At 42.6% G+C, this 19,941-nt stretch overlaps 1 protein-coding gene across 1 annotated transcript in view; it reads right to left on the reverse strand.

Annotated features, from left to right (window-relative positions):
- HERC2 (E3 ubiquitin-protein ligase HERC2) overlaps positions 1 to 19,941 on the reverse strand; it is a 433,977-nt gene that overhangs the window by 397,116 nt on the left and 16,920 nt on the right. The window contains exons 6-7 of the mRNA XM_080285543.1: positions 4,315 to 4,469; positions 3,352 to 3,486 (exon numbers count right to left, since the gene is read on the reverse strand). Coding sequence (XP_080141669.1) covers positions 3,352 to 3,486; positions 4,315 to 4,469 — 290 coding nt within the window. The remainder of the gene's footprint in view (positions 1 to 3,351; positions 3,487 to 4,314; positions 4,470 to 19,941) is intronic.

Raw genomic sequence — 19,941 nt, forward strand, 5'->3', positions numbered from 1 at the left:
GGACAGGATCCTGACACAGGAAAATGAAAGTATGAAAACTCTCATAAACCACTGTAAATTATCCTTCTATCTATCTATAGCCCGACGCCCTAATCCCGCAAAGGGTGGGTGCAGACAAAACGGCTCCAAGTCGCTCTGTCACCCACCATTTGACTACCCTCCCCCCAGCTCACCCCCCCCTCCCTCATATACCTCTCAACTCCATCCCTCCACCTCATCCTCAGTCTACCCCTCCCTCTCCCTCCATCCACCTCACCTACATACACCCTCTTAGTCAGTCTTTCATTCTCCATTCTCTCCACATGTCCAAATCACCTCAGCATATTTCTCCCAATCATCTCAATCACATCCACATCCACCCCACAACGTTCCTTCACTTCTTCATTCGTCAACCTGTCTCTCCATGTCATTCCACATGCTCCTCTCAAGTAACTCATTTCCACTGCTCTCACTCTTGACTTGTTCCCCTTTTGCAAGGTCCACGCCTCGCTTCCATAAGTCAGGGTAGGGATCACAATAATATCATGCACTGACTTCTTAACTTCCATACTCACCTCCCTATTTCTCATCACTGCTTTCATTGAACCAACAACCCTCCTTCCCTTCTGTACCCTTTCATGCACTTCATCCCCCAAAGTTCCATCCTTACTCATCACACTACCCAAGTACTTGAATGCACTCACACTCTCCATATCCTCACCATCCAACCTCACTGTACATTCTGTGACTTCATTCCTCTCAAACACCATAACTTTACTTTTGTTTACATTAACTTTCAGCTTCCTCCTCCTACACATTGTCCCAGATTCATTCACCAAACCTTGCAACTCCCATTCATCTTCACTCAACAATACTGTATCATCAGCAAACAGCAGCACCGGAATCTTCCAAATCTCACCCTCATTCATTAGAGCCACCCCCACATCCACTGCCCTACCCTGCACCTCCTTTACAACCCCATCCATGTACATATATTAAACAGCCATGGAGACATCACACAACCCTGTTTCAGTCCCACATTGAGATAAAAGAACTCACTCAGCTCACCACCTACTTGCACCGTAGCCCTAGCACCTTCGTACATACTCTTTACAGCATTCAGCAATTTCCCATCCACTCCATATATTCTTAATACCTTCCACATACCTTGCCTATCTATTCTGTCATAAGCTTCCTCCAAGTCCATGAAGGCAGCATACACTTTCCTTCCCTTCTCTAGATACTTCTCCAGTAAACATCTTAGAACAAATATCTGATATACACACCCTTTTCCCTTCCTAAATCCCCCTTGTTCTTCTCCAACTGGCTCCTCTGTTATATGCTTATCCCTATCAGTGAGTATTCTACCATATATTTTTCCAGTCACACTAAGGCAGATACCCCTATGGTTACCACATACTTCTCTCTCCCCTTTTCCTTTATAAAAAGGAACAAGTATACCTGATTTCCAGTCCTCTGGAACCCTTCCCTCTTCCCAAGGCAATCTACACAACTTCCATATCCACTCCACAACAATCTCACTCACATACCTCAGCATTTCACCACACACTCCATCAATTCCTGGGGCCTTTCCCAACCTGATCTTCTTCATTGCTTCCACTACTTCTGTCCTACTGATCTCTTCCTCCCTCCTCTCATCTCTTCTTCTCCCAGCCATTCCCCAGCCACTTATACTCACACTGCTGTCACTCTCTACATTCAACAAATATTCAAAGTGCTCCTTCCATCTCTTCAATTTCTCTCTCTTCTCCACCAACAATCTATTATTCCTATCTTTCACTCCCCTACTATTTCCCCTTTCACACTGCCTTACTTTCTTTACCTCCTTCCAAAACAATTTCTTACTCTCCCTCCATTTCACACTCAGATTCCTCCCAAACTCTTCATCCACTTTCTTCTTACTCTCCTTCACCAGTCTCTTAACCTCCCTTCTCCTGCTCACATATACCTCTCTCTTCTCTCTCTCATCTTCTCCCCTACCTCTACACGCTAACCATTCACTATATGCCTTCTTCTTTTGTTCCACAGCTCGTTTCACCTCATCATTCCACCATGCTGTCCCTTGCACACCCTTGCATCTCCTACTCACTCCACAAACCACCTCACATGCTGCGCCTATCTCTTCCGTAAATATCTTACATACGTCTTCCACCCCTTCCATCTGCTCTAGCTCATACCTTCCTAATCTTTCTTCCACTATGCTCTTATACTCTGCTATTTTCTCACTATCTTGCAAATTCTCCACTCTTCTCACAGGAGCTGTTTCCTCCTGTCTTCCCCTTCGTCTCCTCAACCATTTTCTTTGCATCTTTACCTTGGCCATCACTAAGTGATGGTCCAAGACTCCATTCCCCCACCCTCTCCACACTCTTGCATCCAACACTTGTCTTTTCATTCGCTCATCCATACACACACACGTAGTCTATCATTGCCTTTCATTCAACAAGTTCACCATCCATCCTTCTCATTACTCTCCATGTATACCGGTGGATCATCTTATGTCGAAAGTAGGTGTTGGCTATTGCCAATCCCTTACCAGCACAGATGTCCACCAAAGCACTACCATTCCCATCTACGTCAACTGGCACACCCCACTGACCAACCACTCCATCCACTCGTACATTCCCAACTTTGCCATTCATGTCTCCAATCAAAAGCACTCTCTCGCTCCTCTCAAATTTATCCATATATGCTTCTACTCTCGCCCAAAACTCATCTTTCACTCTTGCCACTCGGTCCTCTGTCAGAGCATACACATACAATCACCCACGCTTGTATACCTACTTTCATCCTCACCCATACAATCCTTGCACCCACTGTTCCATACTCTCTTATATTCTCCTTCCACTTCTTGCTTATCATCAGACATACTCCCTCTCTTGCCCTCTCATTCTCATTAACTCCCGCACATATACCTAAACCATATTCCCATTCTCTCACCCTTTCACCTTTCCATTTAGTTTCAGTCAAGCCACATGTATCCACTCTTGCATCCTCAAGCACCTGAACAATCTCTCTCTCTTTCACTTCATCATTCACTCCTCTCACATTCCATGTTCCCACCCTCAGAATGTCCTTTGTCCGTTCCTTAGTCGTCAACATATGGTCCGTCCTGGTCCGAGGCGCTTTATTCCCTTGTTTAGTTAGTTCTTTTTACGGGGTGGGGCACTAACCCACCACCAACCCATTTGATCACCTCGTACAACAAGCAGGGATACTGGGGGAGTATTCTTGAAACCCCCCTACCCCCAGGGGGGGGTGTTTCCTTCTAATGTTGATAAAATGATAAATATACATGAAAACAAAAAAGCAAAGAAAATTGTACCAGTACATTCAGTATGTAGTAGATACCTCAATAGGAGCATTCTCATCCCAAACTGGAGCTGGTACAGTTGGTGATCCCTTGAGCTGTGGGATGGCACCAAACCTGCGCAGGAGGGGCAGAAGTGGTGCGCTGGTCCCATGGCTGCTCACACGATTGTCCACCTGGTTAGAGGAAGAAATGAAAAATTTTATTACATCACTGCATAGCTTCTGTTATTTTCATTATTCATCACCATCATCATCTTGACTGCCTTTCCCATCCATGGATAGGGCGATGCAAATTCATTATTGACATACACCACAAAAAATACATGAATAAAAACTAGCACAATGGTAGGATTTCACTAATGAAACTGAAAATATTCAACACAACTTCACAGAACACTATTCATCCACAGACAAAGCTGTGAAACAAACAGCTATATACATGATACTAATGACAGTTACAAAAAATAATTCTCAAATATTTACAGTTGGTAAACTAAATTATTATACAATAGTAATGCAAAGGTTTTTGCCTAAATTTAACTTTTTTTGGTTTGTGAATTTCAGTAACCATATACGTTAAGTCTGCATTGGTGTATTCATTTTTTTATCATTCAAATGATACCAACAACTTCTAAATTATTTGTTCATTTGTTATCAACCACTCACAACAGATTATACATCTGTGTCTTGCCAACACAGAGTTCACAGTAGCTACAATATCTGTGTTTTTAGTTAGCCTACAGAGAAAGCACATTATGTACAGAAGCCATGATGACAAGATTATGGTGTAAGAAAAAAGTCTTGATGCAAAAGTGCTTTAAATACATAAAAAAAAAATAAAATATAGGAAACTTCATCAAGTTCTCTACATATGGACTTTTATAAACTGGGTTCTGGGTTAGAACACAACATGTGCATAACAGATAATAAAGTAGTAACATTCCACTCTGCATATATCAAAATTTCATACAGTAATTCTAAATCCTAATGATGACAGCTGACCTGGTTCCTGCCTGAGTCCCAGAGCTGAAGGAGAAGCGTGATGACTGTGAGCAATGTGGAGAGGGTGCCACGCTGAAGTGCCAGATGCAGCAGTAAGGATAATGCCATGTGTCGATCACCCAGCGGCACTCGCGTCATACTCCCACCACTTCCACCTAACAATGTTCAGAGAGCATTTCTTAAATATCATCAAATCATCATCAACAAAATTTTTTCTTTTGTCATTTCAGGATGGGCTGAGGATCCAGAAAACAAAGAAAAAGAAATTACAAAAGTGGTAGAAATACAAACAGCAAGCCCAGTCAAATGGGCCAATCATTTACACGTTATTCCGGCCCTTGCAATCCTAGCTCCACCTCACAGGCCTAACCATTTGCATTTTTGGGGGTGGGTGGAGGGGGGGTGGAGGATGCACTTCATATCACATGTACCTTCCAGATACTCAAGTTAAAACAGGGAGAGGCAGTGGCTGAATTGGTAGAAGGCGGCCTGCAGTGCTAATGGACCCAGGTTCGAATCCCAGCTGAGGCAGGGAACAATACAAGGATTTGAATTTCATAACAGCAGACTTTACTCATCTACCAGCAGACCCACTGACATGTCATAAAAATATCCGTGTTAAAACCAGTACACCAGTACTGTATAAGACAGCTCTGTCATGTATTCACTATGGATGGTGGGTGATAATGCCAAAGTAGTGACATGTGGAGGTGTGTAGGACGACTACTGGGCCTTTGCTCAAAGTCAGACACACAAAATATATATATATATATATATATATATATATATATATGAGTTATTTAAGAGGAGCCTGTGGAGTCACATGGAGAGACAGGCTGACAAATGAGGATATAAAGGAGCGTTGTGGTGTTGCAGTGGATGTGATAGGAAGCGTTATGAGGAACACACTGAGGTGGCTTGGCCATATGGAGAGGATGGAGGGTGAAAGACTGACGAAGAGAGTGTATGTGAGTGAGGTGGAGGGGGGAAGAGGGAAGGAGAGGCCGAGGATGAGATGGAGGGATGGGGTGGAGAGGTATATGAGAGAGGGGTGTGTGAGTTGGGAGCAGGGCAGTGAAATGGTGGGGGACAGGGTGACTTGGAGGCGATTTGTTTGTGGCCACCCCAGACGGGATTGAGGCGTCTGGCAATAGATAGATAGATAGATATATATATATATATATATATATATATATATATATATATATATATATATAAATATATATATATATATATATATATATATATATATATGTATATATATAATATATATATATATTTTCACATATATATACATGTACAGTATATATATATAGATACATATATATATATATATATATATAGAGATAGATAAATATATATATATATATATATATATATATATATAAATATATATATACATATATATATATAGATATAGATATATATATATATATATATATATATATATATATATATATATATATATATATATATATATATATATATATATATATATATATCCATCTATCTATCTATCTATCTATATATTGTGTACATATATTTCGTTGGTTCATTTGTTTTTGAAGGCTCCAATATGCTTGCATGCGTCGGCCTTGGTCACCTAATGGCGGCTCTCCATGCTACACGATCAATTGCAGCCTCCCTGTTCAGTCCCTTAACTCTGAGGTCACACTTAATGACATCGTCCCACGTCTTTCTCGGTCTACCCCTCACAAACTCACCCCCATTATTAACACTTCTCACCTTCTGCGCCCAAATATCATCCCCCATCCTCTCCACATGCCCAAACCATCTCAATCAACCTCTCCTCATTACAACACCAATACACTCCAGTCCCATCCTACTTCTCAACTCTTCCATCATAAACCCAGTCCCCACAGGCATTGCATGCAGGGACGCACTGCACATCCACCTAATCATTGACATTTCTGTACGTCTGAGCCGGCGAATATCCTTCTCCTTTACTGCCCAGGTCTCACTACCATACAGCATTACACTCCTAACACATGCTGCATACAAAGACCTCTTAGCACGTAGGAAGAGTCCTATCAATGTCAGGAGAGGCAACAGCTCCCTGAACTTCTTCCAACCACTTTTCACCCTAGCCCCACCTCCAGCATACAACTGTCTCCTAAATAACAAAACTCTTCCAAACACTCAAGAGACTCACCAGCAAGGTCAATCCTTTCACGCCTAACAATCTCCACCTGCTCTCCCCGACACACTGCACACATAAAATCAGCATTATCTCGCGGTCTACATCTGATACCACTACATCTCTTGTGCACCCATTTATCACAAACACTACACAAGATGGAATTACTTCCCACGCCCTTGTGGCAAACTGTACATGGCCACTCTCCCTTGCCTTTGACAGTACTGCCACAAACCCTAAATATCATGACTTTTGTTTTATCTGCAATTACCCTTAAGTCCTCGTGCCCCATATCAACTCTCCACTTCCTAAATCTTTCCTCCGCCTCCCTTTCATTCTCTGCAATCAACACCAAATCATCAGCATACAACATCTCTCACGGGAGTCCGTTTCTGAAGTCACGTAAGAGGGCTTCAAGTACCATGATAAACAACATGGGACTCAAAACTGACTCCTGATGCACACCAACGTTCACAGAAAACTCATCACTCAAATCTCCATTCACTCCTACCTGGGTGCAAGCACCCACATACATGGCCATAACCACCCTAACCAGCCACTCCTCCATGCCAAGCTTTCTCATTGCCCACTTCACCACCTCTCTAGGGACTCTGTCAAAGGCCTTTTCCAAATCAACAAAAACAAAATACAGATCCCCTCTCTTGCCAATACATTTTCCTGAAGCTGTTGAACTATGAATATGGCATCAGTGGTTGCCCTGCCCGGCATAAACCCAAACTGCATCTCATCAATATTCACTCTTTCTCAAATCATACCTTCTAAAACTCTCTCCATTCCCTTCATTACCTGATCTAAAAACTTTATACCTCTATAATTTCCTCTTTCCAGGGCATCACCCTTCCCTTTATACACATTTACAATTACACTCTTCAACCAATCATCTGGGACAGCACACTCATATATTATCATACTTATCAGGTCAGTGACTAACCTCACCCCTATATCTCCTGAGGCCTTCAACATTTCGGCAGTCAACCCCGACACACCTGCTGCCTTCCCCACCTGCATCCTGCCTATTACCTCACTCACAGTAGAAGTGTCACTCAAAGGACGAGAGCCAAACACTGAATCTGTTGGCTCCAAACCTTCCCGGTCCCAGTCAAACTCCTCATTCAACAACTGGTTATAATGCTCTCTACATGCAACTTTAATATCCCCACTGTTCACCACTACCCTTCCTTCATCATTCTTGACACACTGCTCACCCATAATATCCCAATTATCCCTCTTCATCTGATTTGCCACCTTAAATATCATAGTTTTCCTTTCCCCATGATTTAGGTTATCAAGTAAAGTCTCCGTGACTCAGACTTTGCCCTGTATACCTCTCTTCTATCCCTATCCTTGGCAGCCAAGTATTCCTCCTTGTTACCACCCTTCTTCCATTCCCGGAAAAGCCTTCTTTCCTCCTTAACTGCAGCTTCTACACCCTCATCCCACCATCAAGTTACTTTACGTCTTGGTGGGCCACTAGTCCAACTGCATATTACATCAGTAACTCTCAAGAGGTTGTTCTTGAGGGCTCTGCACTGTTCATTAACACCTCTGTCTACAGCTCCCTGCTCAGCCACCACTCTCCTCATCTCGCTATAGAAGGCATCCCTTACTACATGTACGTGGTTTTCCAGCTTCCATATTTTCCTCCTAGGTACATAAGTCCTCTTTTTCATCACTTGTTCCTTAAGCACCATATCACAAATCAATAGTTTGTGCTGCTGCACACACTCCTCACTTCCTATAACTTTAACATCCCTCACCAACCTCCTATCAGCCCTCCTAACAAGAAAATAATCTATCTGACTGTTATTTCCCCCAGACTCATACATAATTAACCTTCTCTCTTGTTTCCTAAAATGTGTGTTGCACACAATCATGTCCGTTGCCTCCCCAAACTCAAGTATCCTTTCCTCTTCTGCATTCCTTATACCATATGCACATCCCCCATGTACTCCTTCATAACCTTGAGCTGCTTGACCTACATGACCATTTAAGTCCCCTCCCAAAATCACTATCTCATCATCCTGCATAACACCTACTACACGTATTAAGTCATCCCAAAATCTATCTTTCTCTACTTCATCCATGCCTGGCTGTGAAGCATATGCCGATATAATTGCAGTTATCATTCCACCAACCAGAATTTTCACAACCAATATCCTATCGCTTACTCTTATAACATTCATAACATATTCCACCCACTTCTCCACAACCATCACACCAACACCCCCATATCCATCTGTCCCCCCCCCCCTCCCAAAACAACTTATAGTAACAATCTTCCCAACAATATTTCAGGCTGATCCAGACATATATATATATATATATATATATATATATATATATATATATATATACACACCCACCGCAAACTGACTTAGAACCTACACACAGAATTGCTATGGGAGAGTTGTCTGTCTTTGCTTTGTGTTTCCACCTCTACAAATTGAATTTTTTGGGCAAGAAGTAACTCCTCTGGTGTTGGCGGGAGGTAGTGAAACACTCAGCGCGTCAGTGCTTGCCCAGAAGCGAGAGTGGGAGTATATGTTCCCGTCACTACGAGCTTGCACCTCCCTCTTTTTTCGTATGCATTACTGTTTGCCCTGTTATATTCCTTGAGTCAAGTTGTCATGCCTGGAAAGTACTGCTCAAGGGATGAGAGCGTCCATATCATTGCATGGAGGCAGGATAATGTCCATAGCAACACGATTTGTGAACGTGTTGGACGCTCAAAGTTGACTGTCATGAAGATTCTTGCTGCAGCACGTGGCCTGCCACCTGATGTCGTACCAGAGCACAAGCATGGTGGTGAAAAGAAAAGGACGAATTCCAGAGGTACACATACACTTTTGAAGAGGGAACTAATCAAGAATCCTCAACTGACAGCAGCAGAGTTGAAGAGAATGCATCTCCAGCTGTTACAAGACGTCTCAGTTCAAACTATCCAACACCGCTTGCAGAAGGAACTGGGTTTGCCAAGCCACACCGCAGCCGAGAAACCGCTTCTCACTGACCGCATGAAGAAGCAGCGCTTTCAGTTTGCCAAGAAGCATGCACACTGGACATCAGATGAGTGGTTTCAGATGAAAGCACATTTTAAGTGTTCCAGGTGCATTCTGCCAAGGTTCGTCGCCCTGTCTCCCGTAGTCGATATGACCCTGTTTACATAGTGCCGACTGTTAAGCAACCACAATCAGTAATAATACGAGGGTGTTTCTCAGGTGAAATGGGAAGGTGAGGCCTCTACTTTCTTCCTAGGAACTTGATGAATGGTGGCTGGTACATTCAAGTCCTGAAAGATCATTTGTTAAACTTTTTTGCTATTCTTGGGTGCGACTTTTTCATGCACGATTCAGCTTCATGTCACAAGTCAAGAAAGGTGACAAAATGGCTTCAGGATAATCGGATTGAGGTTCTCAACTGGCCTGGCAACAGTACGGATCTAAATCCGATGGAAAACTGCTGGGCAAAGATGAAGAAAATCATGGCAGATAAAAAGACACCCAAGCTGGAAAACCTGAAGACTGAACGGACAAATGTTTGGTTCAAAGAAATGTCCTTAGATTACTTTAGAGATATAAGTGATTCCATGCCAAAACGCATCCAACTGGTCTTGAAAAACAAAGGAAACATGATTTTATATTAATGAATGGCATTTCATGAACAAACATTGTGGTATACTATGATTTCTGAGTTTCTTAATACCTTGAAAGGGGAGGTTCTAAGTCGATTTGTAGTAATTTGTAGTAGCTGTATATACAGTAATCCCTCTACTATCCAATGTACTAGAGCCTAAGGCATGTCCGGAAAGTGGTTCCATCCGGAAAGTGGGCCGCTGACTGCTGGACTGGTACTTATGACCCTAACCCGGCCTAACTTTGAAAGCCACCTAAATAACTCCATAATGGACATGCACAGCACTTACTTAAACCTATTAACCCCTTAACCGCGGGGCGTCACTTTCGTGACGCTTGGGAGCAAGGGATCATACTGCGGGGCGTCGCTTTTGTGATTCTGTGTTATTTTGAATTCACCCGGGCTTCCAAGCGGGGGCTTGTATCATCTATCAGTACTGCCAATGTCCAACACTAGTCAGCACTCCTAATCTCATCTGTACTCCCATCCATTGTTGACAATTTAGCCATTTCTCCCCGTTCTTGACTCCCCTCCCTACCCCCCCTCCATTTCCCTATCCTCTCGCCTGCCCGGCCGTGCTACGCTAAGTAAATCTTCCCTGGAATTTTTCACTGATTTCATCCATTGAAATAAGCCCTATGTCGTATTCTTATACCAAATAATATATACAAGAAAGAAATAAGGTAAGTGAGAGTGCCATACACCTGGAATTGGCTAATCATCACCTGACAACACCTCACGTGCACTCGTTCGCTAATTTTCGCTGTTTTTTCCCCCTTGAAATATGCCATATAATCTATTTTCGTAATAAATATACATGTAAGGAGGGAAGGGAGAAACCTAAGTGATATTTACATTCACCTGGAACTACCTAATTTATAATGTATTGTCTAGATTTCCTGCCAATCATATCAGTGCTAGACAAAGCTGTTTCAAGATTTAACATTGGTAGCTCTGAATATATATCTCCTAAGTAGGCCTCTAATCTATTTTCGTAATAAATATACATGTAAGGAGGGAAGGGAGAAGCCTAAGTGATATTTACATTCACCTGGAACTACCAAATTTATAATGTATTGTCTAGATTTCCTGTCAATCATATCAGTGCTAGACTTAGCTGTTTCAAGAACCAATATTGGTAATTCTGAATAACCCCTAAAGCAGGCCTCCACGCTGGCCCTCCGTTATCAATTTACTCTCATCTTCCAAAGCGAGAGTACGTATGTTTCTTCTTGCTGACTTCAAGGCCTTTTTTCACCCCCATGCAAATGGCCCTGTGACCTTTACCCCCTACTAAACCTCGTGTGGAAAGAGGTAAAGGGCTGACAATTGATAAAAGAGTGACTACGATCTTTCTATTGAGTAAAACAGTGCAAGTGGAATTGTAAATAATGTGTAAATAATGTGTAAAGAGCAAGTGAAAGTAATGAATGTAAATATACGTGAACAATGGAAAATAGTTTTATAAGTTATTTCAAGTGACAGTGCACAACACAGTGTAAATAAAATAGAAATGTAAATAACGTAGATAAAATAGAGAACGTAAATAGAAATGTAAATGAGTAGTATTATAAGAATACGAGTATATACCCTAGGAGTAATGAAAGTGAAAGTTTCACTCTAGCATGTCTGAATGCTATGAGTTATGAGAGTGAAGATGAAAGTGACATTCACTCTCAATGCCAGTATACAGGACGAGAAAGTGAATGCTACGTATTTTACTGAAAGAAATTGAATCCCTACAGTGACAATAAACTAATACTACTGAAGGAAACTTATGGATAAAGACTGTAGATATATATAAGTGTTATATAGTAATAGAAATATAAAGTGTGAGGGGTTTTATGAATAATAAATGACAGAGTAACAAAAGCGAACTAGTGCCAGTGCGACGATCAGACGCGCTCGTAATTTCCATTGCTTTCACAGTGTTTTTTTTTTTTGAGTATGGATCCCAAACTACTTGAAAATTGTAGAATAGTGTTTATAGTGTTTGTATCTGGCTGTGGTAATCATATTACGGGTTGTCGGGAAGTGTAAAGTGGAGACTTCGTTACCCTACTTCAGAGGTCTCCACAAGTCCTACGGTAACCGACGAAGGCTCAACAATCATTCCAGGAGAAAGCTGAAGGTATGTGCCATAAGCATATGTAATTTTATTATTCTAGGACTAATAACTGATTTTTGGCAAATATTTTTTGAGAGTCTGTCGGAGCCCAAATAACCCCGCGGCACACGCAAGTCATTGGTAAACAAGCCCGCGGTGTAGGGGTTAAAGACCTTATTCACACCAATAATGGACATAAAGCATGAAATAAATGAAATGAAACCAAAGAATGAGGAATCAGAAGTATGGAAAATACTTATGCTTGGCAGTGTACAGGGTACTGTACTTACAGCACGTCTGTGGCCGTCTCCTCGAACTCTCTAAGGCTCTTTTAGTTGTGAAAATGCTCTTGAAGCACGTACAGTAATCCAGTGTTGTGCTACACTTAATTCTTTGCACTGTGAGTTATAATTGTTTAACTCTGCACATTCTTCTTAACTGAACCACGCCAGTTTCAACCACCAGTTTCAACCGCCACTTTGCATCCACACTTAATCCTTTGCACTCTAACTTCTTATTTCTTAACACAGCACAACACTGTAAATTCCCATGTGGTATAATGGCGAGGTATTGCAATTTATTCACTGTTTATTCGTAAAAAAATGAGCATGTGCAGCATCCATTACGATAGGCATTTTCCCTGAACGAAGGTTAGGCAGTAACTGGGGACAGGGTTGCCAGATCTGAACTCGGCCATATTACCAAACTCCTCAACTTTCATTACCAAATTTAACTTTTCATTACCAAATTCTTACAGGATGCATTTATTCTTCACTAATTATATGTACAATGGAAATAATCACTCTCCTTATAATCAGTAGCATGTTTATTTTTGCACTATATATGCTAGCAGATTAATCAAAGAAAGCAGACAGTCCACCATCTCCATTCTCTACATCTTTATACAGTAACCTCTCAACTAACGCGAGTTTAAAAAACGACTTTTTGTTTTAACATGAGCAAATATTTAAGGAGATATGTTTAACAAACAAGGGTTTCTCGATTTAACGCGACTTTACAAATACGTGATGGTTTCAAATTAGCTGTGCGCGCCTTGGACAGTCCCGAGCTAATAGACCGTGTGTGGCAGTTTATGTATAAATACATTTTTTTATTTGCATGTTGCTTAAACTTGTTTTATTTGAACTATAATATTTGAAAATGAAGTTTGGCCCCATTCTGAGCAAATTGGCTCATTTTCAGACAAAATTTGATCAGGAAAGTGATGGCAGATCTAAATTGTTACAACTTGATGCCGTGGAACAGAAAGAAGAAAACCACTCAGACCAAGATAGAGCAGTTCTTTATGAAGATGAAAGAAAACTTAAGGGAGTTATCTTCATCACCAGTAGCACAGGAGTCAGGGGAAGAGGAAGAGGAAGGACAGCAGAACGAGGAGGGACAACAAATTTAGGGTGGGGAGTGACGGGAGGTGGGGGAGCGGGGTGGGGAGGGACAGCAGCAGACGACGAGTGATGCATAGATGAAGTGAGGCTGTGTTGTTATTGTTTGTGACATACTTACTGTAATGAAAATGTTGCTTTTACTGTAGTGTTTTTATGACCTACTAATGCATTAACCCTTTAACTGCGGGCATTGTTTTGCCCTGACAGGCCTCTCCTGCGGGGGTTCCAGCCAAAATGTAAACAAACTTTAAACCTTTATAACTCTGCACAGAATAAATCTAGAGCGAAAAATAAGGTACCATTAGAAAGTACTAACCTTCGGCTTTGCAATGATGTAGGTTTCATGATTTCGTTGACTATCACTGGATGGGCAGTGCCATTAGAAGTGAGCGATCTAAAATCACTATTTTTCGCTCACACACCATTACCAAATGCCAACCTCATTCTGACAATAATAATATAAACTTATATGAACACTGCACATACGATAAACACCCACTCTGTGTTCAATGAGGCAGGTAAAAGGCACTGTAATTACCCGCACTTCACTGCCACATCAGCGGTGTTGTAATCACTATTTTTCGCTCACACACCATTACCAAATGCCAACCTCATTCTGATAATAATACTATAAACATATATGAACACTGCACATACGATAAACACCCACTCTGTGTTCACTGAGGCAGGTAAAAGGCACTGTAATTGCCCGCACCTCACTGCCACATCAGCGGTGTTGTAATCACTATTTTTCGCTCACACACCATTACCAAATGCCAACCTCATTCTGATAATAATACTTACTATAAACATATATGAACACTGCAGATACGATAAACACCCACTCTGTGTTCAATGAGGCAGGTAAAAGGCACTGTAATTGCCTGCACTTCACTGCCACATCAGCGGTGTTGTAATCACTATTTTTCGCCCTCCATCCTCTCCACATGGCCAAACCACCTCAGTGTGTTCCTCATAACGCTTCCTATCACATCCACATCCACACCACAACGCTCCTTTATATCCTCATTCGTCAGCCTGTCTCTCCACGTGACTCCACAGGCTCACACACCATTACCAAATGCCAACCTCATTCTGATAATAATACTATAAACATATATGAACACTGCACATACGATAAACACCCACTCTGTGTTCACTGAGGCAGGTAAAAGGCACTGTAATTACCCGCACTTCACTGCCACATCAGCGGTGTTGTAATCACTATTTTTCGCTCACACACCACTACCAAATGCCAACCTCATTCTGATAATAATACTATAAACATATATGAACACTGCACATAGGATAAACACCCACTCTGTGTTCACTGAGGCAGGTAAAAGGCACTGTAATTGCCCGCACCTCACTGCCACATCAGCGGTGTTGTAATCACTATTTTTCGCTCACACACCATTACCAAATGCCAACCTCATTCTGATAATAATACTTACTATAAACATATATGAACACTGCAGATACGATAAACACCCACTCTGTGTTCAATGAGGCAGGTAAAAGGCACTGTAATTGCCTGCACTTCACTGCCACATCAGCGGTGTTGTAATCACTATTTTTCGCTCACACACCATTACCAAATGCCAACCTCATTCTGATAATAATACTATAAACATATATGAACACTGCACATACGATAAACACCCACTCTGTGTTCACCGAGGCAGGTAAAAGGCACTGTCATTACCCGCACTTCAGTGCCACATCAGCGGTGTTGCAATCACTATTTTTCGCTCACACACCATTACCAAATGCCAACCTCATTCTGATAATAATACTATAAACATATATGAACACTGCACATACGATAAACACCCACTCTGTGTTCACTGAGGCAGGTAAAAGGCACTGTAATTGCCCGCACTTCACTGCCATATCACCGGTGTTGTAATCACTATTTTTCGCTCACACACCATTACCAAATGCCAACCTCATTCTGATAATAATACTATAAACATATATGAACACTGCACATACGATAAACACCCACTCTGTGTTCACTGAGGCAGGTAAAAGGCACTGTAATTGCCTGCACTTCACTGCCACATCAGCGGTGTTGTAATCACTATTTTTCGCTCACACACCATTACCAAATGCCAACCTCATTCTGATAATAATACTATAAACATATATGAACACTGCACATACGATAAACACCCACTCTGTGTTCACTGAGGCAGGTAAAAGGCACTGTAATTGCCCGCACCTCACTGCCACATCAGCGGTGTTGTAATCACTATTTTTCGCTCACACACCATTACCAAATGCCAACCTCATTCTGATAATAATACTTACTATAAACATATATGAACACTGCAGATACGATAAACACCCACTCTGTGTTCAATGAGGCAGGTAAAAGGCACTGTAATTGCCTGCACTTCACTGCCACATCAGCGGTGTTGTAATCACTATTTTTCGCTCACACACCATTACCAAATGCCAACCTCATTCTGATAATAATACTACAGTATAAACATATATGAACACTGCACATACGATAAACACCCACTCTGTGTTCACTGAGGCAGGTAAAAGGCACTGTAATTGCCCGCACTTTACTGCCACATCAGCGGTGTTGTCACTCACACAGCTGGACAGATACTGATGTGTGTTTGGTCAGGGGTGGGGTGGGGGGCCCGGGAGGTGGGAGGTGGGGGCCCGGGGGGTGGGAGGAGGGAGGTGGGGGTCGGCTGGAGTGAAAGAACTTAATAGCTACACTCCCTTGAAACAACTGGCGCACGGAAAAAATGCGCGGTATTCAAAATATTCACAAACATTCGAGAATGACACCTGTGGTTTGGTCCAGTTTTTGCAATGTCATTCTGGGATGACACCCGCGGTTAAAGGGTTAATAATGTTGAGGAACTTTCACAATGCCATGAATGAAGCAGAACTGAAAGAAAATCCATGTAATAAACGAAAACTGTATAAGGGAGAAGTAAACAAAGCTTCAGCCCAACTAGGGCCCAAATGTTTATTTCTCCCCAAGTATACTGTTTTTTGTTTTTTATGTGGATTTTCTTTCAAAATAATATTGTTGCTTTTAAGTTTAGAGCAGTATAACTCCTCAAATTGGTAGACTTTCCCTGAGTCCAGGAACGTAACCCCCAATATTACCATTGTTTCTTATGGGAAAATTGTTAAAATAACGAGTTTTTAACCAACGCGACCTCTCCAGGAACCTAACCCTCGCTTTATTTGAGAGGTTACTGTACATGTGCAAAATCTATTTGGTAATGGATCATACTGATTCACTAAAAAACAAACTCTTCAGTACCAAATTGGCCCACATTTGGTAATGAAAAATACCAAATGGCAACCGTGACTGGGGAGGGGGGAAGGGAGAGGAAGAAAAGGGTGAAGGGGTCATGGTGTAAACAGCTGTTTGGCGCCACACGGCAATTTCAAATTAAGGGTGGGAACAAATTTGGATTTCTTGGGATTTTTTTCTTTTTTTGGCCGTTTTTGGGTTCTGAAGGTCCAGGCCCACAATGTCCGGTAAGTGGGGAGTCCAGAAAGTGGGCACCCAGAAAGTACAAGGATTACTGTATATATATATATATATATATATATATACATATATATATACATATATTATTTATTTATATATATATATATATATATTTATTTATATATATATATATATATATATATTACTGTATATATATATATATATATATATATATATATATATATATATATATATGTATATCAGTAATCCCTCTAATATCCGAACTCCCAATATCCGAACATCCCCACTAACGGGACATAATCGTCCCGGGATCCAATATCTATCTATAGAGAGATAGATAGATATATTTATATTTATTTATATATATATATATAATATATATATATATATATATATATATGTATATCTAATCCCTCTAATATCCGAACTCCCAATATCCGAACATCCCCACTAACGGGACATAATCGTCCCGGGATCCAATATTCCCAAAATGGTCCGAAAACCGCAAAAAATTCGGGGGGGGGAACGAATTTTTCCCTCTCGTAATTTGAACTTGGCGTGCGGGGCGTGGGACAGCTTTGTTGTGGCGTGTCATTCCCCCGATGTCCGCTAGAGCGCCCCTGCATCCTCCCCACTTTCCGCCTGTCTCTCGTAGTAAGTGCACGCTCGTCGTCATGGCTGCCCACATGCTCGCTTTTGTGATGGTGCCTTAGCTGCTGCAGGGACTCCTGCTGCTCTCATGCCTCTCCTTCATGTGTGTGATGATGGCCCCGCCGCCTGAGAAGAGGGAGAGAGTGGTGTTGACTCTGGAGAAGAAACGGGAGATATTGGAGAAAGTAGATGTGGGGTGGTCTTCTTCCTGCATCCTCCGCGAGTTCAACCTGGCCCGATCTACTTTGTTTGATATTAAGAGATCCCGAGACAAATTCATGCAGTACACGGCTGACTTCTCATCGAGGAGCAAACGCAACGTGGAGAGGAAGGTGATGTTTACTCCCAAGTTTGCTGAAGTCGACCGCTCCATGTTGATTTGGTATCGACAGCAATGTGCTGCTGGTGTGATGGTACGTGGTACGGAGCTGAAGGCTGCTGCTGAGAAGTTCGCCAGGCTTCATGACGCCCTAGACTTCAAGGCTTCCGAAAGTTGGCTCTTCGCGTTCAAGTTACGGCATAGCCTTACCAACTGTAAAGCTCATGGCGAAGCTTTGGATGCTAACGAGGATGGAGTTGACGAGTTTCGGCACAAGATGAAGGGCTTGATCGACAGGGAGGGCCTCACTCTCGGTCAAGTCTACAATGCTGACGAAACTGGTTTATTCTATCGCTCTTTGCCAACAAACACTCTAGCCGAGGAGACAGAGAAGCGTGTACCTGGCCGTGAGCTCTCCAAGGAACGGATATCTGCTTTGTGTTGTGCCAATGCTAATGGCATGCACCAGCTTAAGCCTGTTATTGTTGGCCGTGCAAAGCAGCCTCGGTGTCTTCGTGGGGTGATGGATGTCCTTCCTGGCGTCTGGTACCATTCTTTGAAGCATGGTTTACAGCCCAGATCTTCAAAGACTGGTTCCACCCCCACTTCGTCAAGGAGGTCATACATTACCAGACGGAGACACTGGGAATCCCACGCGACCAGGTAAAGGCCCTCCTTCTCCTCGACAATGCACCTGCCCACCAGTGCGACAAGGACTTGGTGGCTGAGAATGGCCAGATTAGGTGCATGTTTCTGCCACCTAATACGACTGTTGTCATCCAACCAATGGACCAAGGAGTGATCGTGGCAACAAAGCGCCTATACCGAAGGAAGTTCCTGGACGTGGTGATGGTTGTCCTCGAGGACGAGGATGAGCGCAGGGAGGGACGGGACACACGAGGCCAGCGGACTTTGGAAAACCTTCGTCGCTACAACATCAAGTCTGCAATCTACAACTGGACCAGTGCATGGAAGGAAGTCCTTGTCAAGACTCTAGAAAATGGTTGGTCTCATCTGCTTCTCGGAACGGATGTGGAGTACGATTTCCTAGGTTTTGACGTGGATGACTTCCATGCACGTCTATGTAGGCATGGCGACGATGTTGATGTGGACGATGTGCGAGAGTGGTTGGATGACAACGAGGGCGATCCTGGGTATCAGACCTTGTCTGATATCGAGATCGCATCTTCAGTTGCAGGTGTCAGTACCCAGCTTGAAGATTCCGGCGAGGACGGCGACGATGATGTGGACTCCTCTCAGCATGACACAACTCCAGCCATCCCCAAGCCGAGCGTACTCCGGGAACACCTAGAGTTCGTTCTCGACTACCTGGAACACCCGGACTGCGACAGGGAGATGGGGCCCTTGGAACTTGTGGAGGAAGTGCGTGCTTTCAGAAAGCGCATCATCAATCGTCAGAATCGTCGTTCCTTGCGTCAATCAACGACTGACAGTTTTTTCAGGCCCGTGACCCCCGCTGTGCCCAGCCCTGGCTTCATTCCATTGCCTCCCCAAGACAGGCCCTCATGCTCCGAGCCACCGCCCAGCACATCAGCCACGGTCGAGTCACCACTCGATGTGAATTTGCATCTATCTTCAGAGTCGTCTGCAGTGGGTACCCCATCACCACGACCCAGCGACGCACCCCTAGGTCACCTGCCAGTGATACTCTCAGACTCTGACAGAGAACAGACGCCAAGAACTTCTCCACTAGACCACATGGGAATTTACAGTGTTGTGCAGTGAAAAAAACAGTGTGTTGTGTTAAGGATTTACAGTTGTGAGTGAAAGGACAATTTTTGAATTAAATTTAACGTAAATAGACTTGTGTGTTTTTGC

The sequence above is a fragment of the Coenobita brevimanus genome, chromosome 107 (genome assembly GCF_032717465.1).
Source record: "Coenobita brevimanus isolate Jiangsu-jjx chromosome 107, ASM3271746v2, whole genome shotgun sequence".
In the NCBI taxonomy this organism is placed as follows: domain Eukaryota; kingdom Metazoa; phylum Arthropoda; class Malacostraca; order Decapoda; family Coenobitidae; genus Coenobita; species Coenobita brevimanus.